The sequence below is a fragment of the Lactuca serriola genome, chromosome 7, assembly GCF_051521515.1.
Source record: "Lactuca serriola cultivar US96UC23 chromosome 7, Lser_US96UC23_V15, whole genome shotgun sequence".
NCBI lineage: Eukaryota > Viridiplantae > Streptophyta > Magnoliopsida > Asterales > Asteraceae > Lactuca > Lactuca serriola.
Genome location: NC_136414.1, coordinates 36723617 through 36735507, shown reverse-complemented (window position 1 = coordinate 36735507; position 11891 = coordinate 36723617). Strand labels below are relative to the sequence as shown.

The 11891-nt window shown below is 31.5% G+C and overlaps 1 protein-coding gene across 3 annotated transcripts; it reads right to left on the bottom strand.

Moving 5' to 3' along the window:
* Positions 1–2000: 2000 nt before the first annotated feature.
* LOC145065013 (putative LRR receptor-like serine/threonine-protein kinase RFK1) lies at positions 2001–10523 on the bottom strand. Of its 3 annotated transcripts, none has more exons than XM_079012356.1 (24): positions 10181–10523; positions 9597–9771; positions 9417–9488; positions 9245–9313; positions 9081–9152; positions 8856–8927; positions 8715–8786; positions 8563–8634; positions 8207–8278; positions 8036–8107; positions 6703–6774; positions 6549–6617; positions 6250–6318; positions 6082–6144; positions 5934–5981; positions 5771–5814; positions 4344–4732; positions 4063–4258; positions 3829–3975; positions 3624–3742; positions 3330–3540; positions 3013–3250; positions 2773–2923; positions 2001–2695 (listed from the first exon to the last, which is right to left on the bottom strand). In XM_079012356.1, exons 1-24 carry the CDS (start codon positions 10272–10274, stop codon positions 2309–2311), a joined length of 3045 nt encoding a protein of 1014 aa, XP_078868482.1. In that variant the 5' UTR covers positions 10275–10523; the 3' UTR covers positions 2001–2308. The 3 variants fall into 3 exon arrangements, with proteins under 3 accessions (XP_078868482.1, XP_078868483.1, XP_078868484.1); XM_079012357.1 differs by having other exon boundaries at positions 8563–8631; XM_079012358.1 differs by having other exon boundaries at positions 9605–9771.
* Between the last annotated feature and the right edge of the window lie 1368 nt (positions 10524–11891).

The following is an 11891-nucleotide window of genomic DNA, read 5'->3' as shown; positions in this document are numbered from 1 at the left end:
ACTTCCTTTTGATTTTGATGATTTTGTATTTTTGGGATACTATTATTTTACTATTACTCTTGGAAACAATGTTCTGTTAACAATTATGGTCTTTGGATTGATTTTGAAAAATTAAAAATTTTACTCTAATTTTTGGAATGTTACAGAATATCCTATTCCGGACATAGTGGTCATTTTGCAAAAACAAAAAACAGATTTTATTTTTATAAAACAACAAAAAAAAGGTTAGATTATTCAGTTTTCCCTACTATAATTAGTTATTTCTGTTTAGATTTTTAAAGTATGAGTAACCAAAATCAAATAAGTAAAATATCTTATTAGCTTAGATTTTCAGAATGCAATGTCTGTAGTAAAATAATTAAAAGTATAAAGTTGAAATAAATTAGATATTAAAAATATAACACTATAAATGGTTAAATTTTCAGAGTAAATTGTCTCCATTTGAAAAAATAAAAAATAATATGAAAATAAACTAAATTATAAGGTTACAAATGGTACATATGCTTAGATTGTCAAGTACAATGTCTAATTACTAATAATAAAAAAAAAGGCATACATAATCTTCAAAAGAAAACCGTATATCACAAAAACAATTGCTTAAACTTTTGTCGGATCGCCCGATTTCAAACATTCGCTTGATATAATTATTAGGGATGAGCAAAAACCGAACCGAAAAACCGAAAAACCGAAAAAAACCGATATAACCGAAACCGAAAAACCGAAACCAAAACAATAACCGACGGTTTAGGTTTGAATTTTACAAAAACCGAAAAATAACGGTTTGGTTCGGTTTTGACGTATAAAACCGCCCATAAAAACCGAACCGACCCACACATATATTATTTATTATGTTTTAAACTTTTAGTTTTAGACTTTAGACTTTATCTCTTTAATACTTTATGTTTATTTTCAATAAACTGTTAATGGAGTTAAACTTTGATATTTTAAACATTTTTATGTTTTTATAATACTAGAATTCGTACTCTTTATTTTGGTATATTTAAAGTAGATACAATACTATTTATCGCAACTTATTTTCACTAGGTTTGAACCCAAAAACTAGAAAAAAAAAATAGGAGCTCATAAACCCACGGTTTAAAACCGAAAACCCATAAACCCAACTCGGAAAACCGAAAAACCGAACCATGCAAAAACCGAACCTATATGGGTTTAAAAATCGAAAAACCGACTTTCTACGGTTTGGTTTGGTTTTAGCCAAAAACCGACCCAAACCGACCCATACTCATCCCTAATAATTATAAAGATACAATGCCCAATAAAAGTATGAAAACAATAAAGATAAACAAGCAAAAATACATACTATATTACTATTTATAAAAGTAATAAAATTTAAATGTCTTCTACACGCCACAATACATTTAACACAACTCGAATGTTTTTTTTTTTTAAGTTTTAGTCGCTCCTTGCATCGGTGAAACTATTACAACAGTATCATTTAGGCTTACATCCATTTTTTTTTTTTTTTGAATTAAGAGTGAACATAGAGTTCTTTTTCTTAAATCATGGTTAAACAAATCCAACTACAACCTTTTTTATATTTTATCAAGGCTCACATGTAATTGAATCTAACACTCAACTAAGTTGATTACTTATGAAGGAAAGTAATTTATACACAACAATTTATGTTTTGTAAAGTTCTACAATATAATACTTTAATGCATAGATTGTTATGTATGGAAAAAAATTGTTGTTTAAAAATCAGTTACCATTTATGATCTATGAAACTCTAACCTAGTACCGATTTAGCATTTAACTAACATACACTTAAGTTTTATGAATTCACTCGACTCTCACCTTACCATTATATAAAATGTTAAGATCATAATAGGATCCACACAAAAGCCACATTGAGTTATTAACTATTCTGATTTAACTCAAGTTTAAAGCGTCAACTTTTTCCATCACTCTCAAAATGTTTTCCTAACTAGCCGAAAATACCTATAATTTTAGATATGTTACCATGTAGTCAAAATCACAAATTCAAAAACATTCTTTTTGTATAAGAGTACACAAAAAATACAAATATACAACAACCTATTTCCTAAAAGATTTATACAAATTAAATAATTATTCAAAAAATGTTAAGCCGGAGAGAACGAGGCGCCTCCGCCAGCCGTCGCCCTGTTACGCCGTGATCCATTCCCAATGGATCATGTTTTCAAACCATTTTCTTCGCACAAGACAAACACAACACACACATACAAACCCACCAGATTCAATGTTTTCGGGAAATGTTCTGAACCCTAATTGCTAATAATCAAAGTATCTTCCACCTCAATCTTCTTCATCAGGATCTGGTATCGATGATCTGCATCTCAAATTGATCATCGGAAGATGACAAAGAATGATTTGTACCTGTTGGAATCGTGTCAGTAGTCTGAGTTTGACCACCGTTGGAACTATTTTGACCATTCATATCACGTCGGAAGTCTCTCATGGCTTTGAATCTTAGATCTTCAGAGTAACCGCTTGCCTCCGGGATTATCTCCGGCACACAAGTTTTCCCGTCAAGCATATTTACCACCTCCGTCATCGTCGGCCTCATCGACGAAGAACCGTTGGTGCACAAAAGCGCTACTTTCACCACCGTTTCCGCTTCTTCTTTGTTGATTCCCGACTCCAATCTTTCATCAAAAAGCTCTTCGTAGTGTTTACTCGTTTCCAATCGACAAGCCTGCATAATCGATCCAAAGAATTATCAGAATTCAGATCTACTAACAATTTCATACGATTTTGGATTTGACAACGTACCCAATCTAGAAGACAAATGCAATCATTTGTTGGAATGTAACTGTTGTTATTCTTGCCGCTGACGATTTCTAACACTAGAACTCCGAAGCTGTAAACATCTGCTTTATCGCTCAAGTAACCCCAGAGTGCATACTCAGGTGCCATGTATCCTCTACAAATTATGATTAAGATCTCGTTAGCTGGAAAAACGGATTAAAGAAACAAATATGTAGACATGTTTGCAAGTATGTGAAGGATTACATTGTTCCTGCAACTCTAGTGCTAACGTGTGTCTTCTCGTCCTCATGTAGCCTTGCTAATCCAAAATCTGATATTTTAGGGTTCAGATCTTTATCAAGCAAAATGTTTGTTGCTTTGATGTCTCGATGCACAATTTTGATCCTTGATTCCTCATGAAGAAAAGCTAAACCTCGAGCAATCCCAATACATATCTTCAACCTCGTTGCCCAATCCATCATTAATCGACTTTTACTCGACTCTACATTGATAAAAACAAATTATTGTTACATATATGGAAATTTTGCTATTATTTGACAAGAATACTGAACAAAACTCACCAAACAAAGCGCTTGCAAGGCTATTATTCTCCATGTACTCATAAACAAGCAACAATTGATCTCCTTCAATGCAACATCCATGAAGTTTAACAAGATTTGGATGTTGTAAGCAAGAAATCACACCAATCTCATTCAAGAATTCTCGGTTTCCTTGCCTTGATTGAGCCGAAAGCTTCTTCACTGCAATCAAAGTGCCATCACTCAATGTACCCTGAAACCATCATACAAAATGTTATGTTAACAAACACAAAAACCATAATCACACAAAATAAAGAGTTGTTTTACGATTATAACCTTGTAAACCGGCCCAAAACCTCCTTCGCCGATTTTGTTTGAAGGGCTAAAGTTGTCCGTAGCTGATTTAAGTTGTTTATACGTAAATGAAATTGTTTTCAATGACATTCCTTCAAAATCTGTTCAACAAAATACTTTGGAGTAAATATAGAGTTTTAAATACAAATAAAATCATGACTCGTGTAGGCATAAAGACAAATTATACCTTTGTCATTTGTTCTTTGTCTTTTAAAACATTTTCTCCGCCATAAAATGAACAAGATTAACAATACAAAACACGGAACCGCAACCGCGACGCCAATAAAAACTGCTATGTTTGTCTTTTTTCCACCGATTGAACAAGTTTTAAAGTCTACACAACATAAAAGACACACAAACAATTCAAAAACCAAATGAAGGTATAAAATTTTGTAATGAATGATTTATTTTGGGTGCTTACATGGGTCAACATCAATAGCTGATATAAGAGGTCCATAGACTCCTCTTGTAGGAAAACGGGTCGTCCCTTTACCTGCCCAATAAAACTTTATCTCTAGAATGTTATCGGTCACACTTGCATTGAACATTATAACCAACGGAATTGAAACCCCACCCGCCTCGTCTTCAATATTAAAATTCCTTCTAACAAGCCGTCCCTAAATCACATATAACTCTGTTAGTATGTAACAATTAGTAGCAGGTAGCAGATAACACATAACAGATAGCAGAAAGCAGAAACACCTGAATATAGATATCAAATATCCGCCGACCATGACTTCTATACGTGCTATCATTGGTGAATTTGATCTCTGCAAAGTGCAACTGAACCGCATATTCCCCGTTTTCCAAACAATAGCCAAAGTAAGTGAGCGTGAGTGGTGATAGACGAGCAGTTGTGTATAGGGTCGGTAAGTCCGTGCTCCCCTCCAAAGATTCTATATATCCGATGTTTGTGAAAATAGCATCATCCATGAAGTCTCCGGTACTACTAAATCCCCAATTCTTGCCACTATCATATAAATTTGCTACACCACCATCCACAATAGCATCTCCTTTGTAAAGAACCGACCTCTCGTTTTCTCTAATCGTCACATCATCCCCGCCACAATTAATGTGTAACGAACATGCATCTGCCATAAAAAGATATAAGAATAACACATATTAGAGCATTAGGTATGGGTCACATTATAACACCAAATTCATATGTCACCTCAACCATAACACCAAGGAGAAAATGGTGTTCCCCATGTTATAACATGTTAAGAGTTAGAAAGAGAAAGAATGAAAAAGATTTGATTGGTTGATAAAGGTGACAACCAATTAAACTTCCCGTTGCATCATAACAAGATATGCCATAACCACCAACATCATATAAAAGTCATATTTATAAGTTCTCATCTAAGGTGTTTATTTTCTATATTTGACTTAACGTGATTAACAGACTTAATGAGGATAGGACTTGGGCATTATTTTTTTTCTCTTGTTAAGTGGTGAATTGATAAAGATATTGAATGAATAACGATATCGATAAAGTATTGTGTAAATAAAATACTCTTGATAACAAATGATCATTCATTTGTTATACATTATGTGGAAAATAAAATTTTTAAATGGAAGAATCACATCATTCTATTCAATAATCGTTATAAATTAACATAGTATATTATAATTTAAAAAAAATAACATAATTAGTAAATTAGACTGGTCATATTTTTAAAATAAGTTCAACTTATAAAATAAATTCAAAAAATTAATATGTATACATATATAATGGAAAAAGAAAAATAACGAACACATGAAATTTGTATAATATTTATATATATAACAGTGAATAACTTAATATTTAAGAATCAACAGATACTCCATTACTCATAATTTTGGATATAAATGTGATTTTCTTTGGAAAATTTGAAAAACTAAATATGAAATCATGAATAAATGTAAATAACATTCATTTTTCTAACTTAATCCACTAGGAAATTTTGTTAGCATTAAAGAAAAAAGAAACAAAAATATATATTTGAACCATTAAGTTTTTTATGTATTAAATAAAAAAACATCATCTTAATCTGATAAGCGATATGTGATAATGTGAATAGTATTTCTTTTTGAATTGGTACAAAAAGAACAAGAAAGTTAGAAATATACTAGAGGTAAAATATACTCACATCTATGACACTTGATATCTTCAAAGCATGGACGCACATCCTGTCTATTATTGAAAAAATCATCAAAAGAGAGACAAGCATTAAATGCGTGTAAAAAGGGAGATTTTATGTGAAAAAAATATAACTAATTAAGTACTAGTGAAAGCAACGGAAACTATCTTACATCGAGTTTCCGGTTGAAGAGCTTCTGAACAAGTTTACCAATCTATCCCTAATATAACAAAAAAGGAAGAACACTTTATATAAATCTAGCAAATGACTTGTATACTTTAGAACCAAAGGAGTGTAAAGCAGAATTGAGAAGTCTTTACCTGTTTTGTTCGCATGAGGGTTGATTAGGTTCTTGCCATGTAAAATTGTTGTAGGAAAGATCACTGAACCATGAACGTTAGTCAAATAAAACGTTATAATTTCTTAATTAATAACTAAGAATGCAACACAAGCTTTTAACATAATTAATATTCACGAAATAAACTTACATTGCAGCCCCATTAACTTCCAACAGATTATTTGGTATGTCTCCGCTTAGCATGTTGCTAGTTAGAAATCTATTCACAATCACATCAAAATGTTAATTAATACCCCATTTGTTATGCACTACATAAAAGAACAGAACAAGTTGTATTGTTCTTGTATATAACATGTATTGGACTTAATGTAACAAAAAGATATATTTTTTGTCCCACTAAAAAAATGGGAAAAGGACTTGCACTCAATCTTTTTGTGCAAAAGATGAAAATGTCATGTCATCCTCATTATATATGTATCTATGACTTACACATATCGTATGCTCCTCTGAAGGATATTGTTGGATATTCTCCCTACTAAATTGTTAAAACTTGCGTCCCTATCAAATCCATTAAAGAAAATACATCATTAAAATTATACCATCAAGAATAAAAAGAACCAAAACCCATTTTGCATATACTTACAACAATGTGAGATCTCTCAATTGCCAAATATAATCCGGTATTTCCCCAAAAAGGTTGCAATTTCTCAAGATCCTATATTTATACAAAATGTTAGTTGATGTATGAGTTATTACAAAAATCAATACGAGAATTATCTACATACTAATAGCTAGTGTATATATACAGACGGTTTTATTTATTTAGTATGTCTTCGCATTTGTATCTAGAGGTGATAAACAATCATTGTCTTATACATTTCTTTTCTTTTCTGATAAACCTGCACTTTTGAAGGTTATGGTGCCTATGGTGCCTAGTGTTTTTCATAAAAGTAATAATAATAATAATAATAATAATAATAATAATAATAAATATCAAATTACTTCATATATAATTGGTATTTTTTTTTCTTAAACCCCAAACTTGTAAAAGGTTTGATATTCAACGTAAAGATGTCTGGTTTTGTCGACAAACACCAAATTGTGCAATATGTTGGTTTTGCCTCTGCTTGTTCCACCTCGTGAATACACAACTTTTTCAAAGTATAGTATATTTTATAGACACACTTACATGTTTTCTTAATGAATGATGCATCTGTTTTTTATAAGTTATAAGTATGATAAATTAAGTTGTCTGGTTTTCAGTTTCGGTTTATTTGCATAATAATACTTAAAAATTGAAGAAACACACTTTTATTTGGTTTTCAGATGGTTTTAATGGCAAAACCGCGATTGGATGTTAGTGTATATAACAAAATTGACATATTCCTTGGAACATTTTTTCCAAGGGTCAAGTTCGAGTCTTACATGTCCCATCTTTGTATGAATATATATGTTGACATATTCACTAAAGGGCTCTTTCTAGCATCTTTCTCCATTTTCCATTTTCCCTTAGGGTACAAATTTTGTTGTATATATATATATATATATATATATATATATATATATATATATATATATATATATATATATAGGGTTAGGTTATTTTGTTTTCACTATTTATTGTGTGCATGTATGATTGATTCTGGACCAATCATTTTAGTTATTTTAAGAAAGTAGTTAATATATATTACATGTTGAAGATATAATGGATATTAATTACATCTTCAGCATTTAATATGCATTAATTACTTTCTTAAAATAACTAAAATGATTGGTCCAGAATTAATCATACATGCACACAATAGATAATGAAAACATTTGAACCTAAGTCTATATATATATATATATATATATATATATATATATATATATATATATATATATATATATATATATATATATATATATATATATATATATATATATATATATAATGCGAAGAAGGAAGCAAGGGAAATTAACCAAATACCACATACAATCTTGTTAACGTCGTGGTTCTGTTAAGGGGAGGAAATAGTTGAGGCGGACCATTTATGTCACTAATTCTCCTGCAAAAAAGATGGGTCACCATGAGCTAATAATTAACTTTCTGGATATAAAAATATAAATTTTCGGGATGAACAAGTGGGACCCGTGAGTCGACTCACAGATCATTTAGGCTGTCGAGAAGAGATATGTTTAAGGGAATCGGCCCCGTGAGTCCACTAGCCACCATGTGTCTTCAATAAAAATCCAAATATTAGAATTATGATATGAAATATAAATTTAAGCAAAAAAAGGAAAAAAGAAAAACACTAATAAGCACATTAAACAAGTAGTTCAAGTTGTTGTAGCATATTGTTTTCACACAATAAAAAGAGTTAAAATAGTAAAACCTATTTTCATATATTTGAAGGTGTAAAACGTATTTTAAGATCTTTAAAACTATTTGAATGTATAAAATAAAATTCAAGGATAGTAACACATTACAATTTTTTTCAAAGAAAAACATAGAACATCTTACAATCTATTAACTTGTCTCCAGTTCTGTATAAAATCAGGTATCGGCCCACTGAAGTTGCAATCGTTTATCCTACTGATTATACCCCCCAAAAAAAAAAAATCAGTTTTAGCCTTAAAAATAATGGCAAAATCAAACAAAGTCAATGATTTTACAAATTTCTAAGATTTACTAGTTGACCAAGCGCCGGTGTCAGTCTCCCTGTGAACTGGTTCGAAGACAAGATCCTGAAATATATTATTTTGAATTAAATAATTTATTTTTGAGCAATAATCGAAAATTTTAATCAGTCTTACAAAGATCTCAAATTGATTAATCTCCCTAATTGTGGTGGAATAGTTCCTGAGAGATAGTTTGCTTCAAGGTCCCTAAACAAGAATTCCAACTATATGCATGAGTATATAAAAGTATAAACCATAAAAACAAAAAGAATTCGACCCTTATTGTAAAATGTTAGAATTACCCAGAAAATAAACTGAAAAAAGGAAAAAAAAAATGAAAAAAAGAAATCAAGAACGTACAGATTTCTAAGACTCGTGAGATTGCCTAGTTCCGGTGGGATTTCTCCGGTGATACGGTTTCCAAGAATCAAACTGCATATGGAAAGATAGTTTAAAGACTTTTCAACTTTAGTTTTCATAAACAAAAGATTACAAAACTAGAAAGGGTAAAAAAGAGATTTCACATTTCTTCCATCTGCGATGAACCCCATTCACGCGGTATCGTGCCTTGTAAGAAATTGTAAGCAACATCACTGCAAATAGAACGACGGAATATACTTCAACTTTGTTAAATTAAATCCCATTATTAAGTAAAGGGTAAAAAGGAGATTTCACATGGTGTAAAATAGGGCTTACAAGGATCGTAGGTAAGGAAGTTTTGCTAATTCAGGCGAAAGTATCCCATCAAGACTATACCATTTGTGTATGCTGCAAAGACAAATAGGAGTATTATTTAGTTTATTATTTAAGAATTTCTTACAAAATAATAATAAAAATAATAATAAGTGAATATCAAAGAAAGAAAGAACTTTATACAAGCTTACGACATGACAATTTGTATCGTTTCCAATGTTGCATTCGCATGTGATGGTTGCATTTGCTTCTTCAGTTGGCTTTGGGACTTGAGAAATCATATCAAGCATGCAATTTTCACCATTAAATCTCCAGTTTGTTGCATTCATGTCAGCAAGAATGTTTTCGACAGTTTCCACTGAATCAAATTAGAGGAAAAAATGACATCTTTTTAAGCTAAAGTGTTCAAGAAATATTACAAAAAGATCACATCTTTTCTCATGTTTGGGATAACCACACACTTTCAATCCAAGATGTAAGGTTTGACTTTTAGAGAAAAACCAGCTAATAATCTTCATATGAATTCTTATAATTTGTAAAAAAAATATAACTTTTTGATTTGGATTTGTAGAAAGCTCAAACTTATCCTCAATCCAAGCAGCAAACCAAGCAAAATTTCAACTCACATCTTCTTAATTGCTACTCGATATGCAAATCAAGATTCTTGAAGAAACAATAATATAATACTTGAAGGCGAAATTAATCAAGAATTCGGAAATTAACCCTTTTTGTTGAGATGGAAAAAATGAGGTTAAAATAAGGATTACCTTCTTGTGGGGGCACAACGGGTTCAGCAAATCGTAGGAAGATGAGAAAGATGAGGGTTAGAAGCAGCATGAATGAAGCTTCTCTTGCCGCCATTGTTGCAGAGATCAAGAGGTTGGTGGGGGAGAAGAGATGATAGAGATGAATGAGAGAGAGAGAGAGAGAGAGAGAGAGATCAATCTGTTGCAGAGAGAGATCAATCTGTTGCAATTCAAGTAGTGCTGGTCCAAATCAAGTAGTCTTCCATGAAAATCTTATCTAATATCTTTTAGACATAGTCGTACATGAAAACTACTACGAGCAAATAGTGACAGATGCATGATACATGGGATGTACGGGGTGTTTCCCGACTTGTTGAAGAAATGGAAGAAATTGGTGTATGAAATAAAAGTTTATAATATGTTTTACTCTCAAAAATTTACAAAAAAAATATATTATCTTTTTATGTTAATGTATCTTAATTTGTTGTTTTGCTATTTTCTAAATTTACTTATCTTATTCTTATCTTTGATTAACAAGTACTTTTTAGTTGGACTCTCCTAATTATATCTAAAACTTCCAAAATTAATAAGAAAGAAGCTAGTAAAAACAATGAGAAAATTATAAAATTTTCCAATAGTCGTAATGATTTAGCTATTTTTAGCAAAAATAAAATTGGTTTTCCAAAATAATCACCGAAATTACAAGTGGTCTTAGCCATTTGTAATTTCAATTAGATTACCATCGATTTTCCTAGGGGAGCTATAAAATTGATCCATATTTGCCTATATCTAGCTCAATTAGTAAAATTAAGAAACTTTTTATATACATATATTTTTAACAAATAAACAAAATGAATCTTTAAATGATTCAAAAGAAAGATAATTCATAAGAAAAAAATTCCCGAATATTAAATTACCTCCTTTGTAGTTCTTTATTATACGTCTTTTCCTTTTCCCATGTTGTGCCTATATATTTGTTTGTAATGTTTGTATAAGACTCACTCAGAATTCAATATTACACATGGTATCAGCCTAATTGGTTGATATCCCCACCTTCATCCCACACCTGTTCTTCTCCCCTCCTCCATCTCTTCTTCTTCCTCGATGGATGGTGCTATTCCTTCAATACCCTCATCCATATGCTTAATATCAAAGTTTCTTCCACTAATTACCTGCTGTGGAAAAACCAAATGGAACCCATCTTACCTTATCAAAACCTATTCCACTATGTGGATGGATCTGTCACAGTGTCTCCCTCGCATTTCTCTCAACTTGACGGAAAATCTACCGACAATCCCACTTACGCTGTGTGGCTTGCTGATAATCAAAAAACCATCGTCCTCTTACACGCATCTTTATCAGAGGAAGCCATTTCTGTGATTGTTGGTCTCTCTACAGATCGTGATATATGGGTTGCCTTGGAAGTTGCGTTCGGTAATTCCTCTATCGAACAAGTTTACAATCTGCGAGATCAACTCTTTCAGTATCTCAAAGACTCAAAATATGTGGCTGAATACGGTCACAATTTCAAAGGGTTATGCGATCAGTTATCTACTATTGGCCATCCGATTGATTCTGATGATCAACTTCACTGGTTCCTTTGTGCATTGGGTCGCCTTTTGAAACATTTTCCACAGTTGTCCGCTCTTCTTGCCCTGCTCCCGCATTCGTTGACTTGCTTGCTCGGGCAGAAAGCCATGATTTATTCTTATAGGCTCTTCGTGGAACCTCC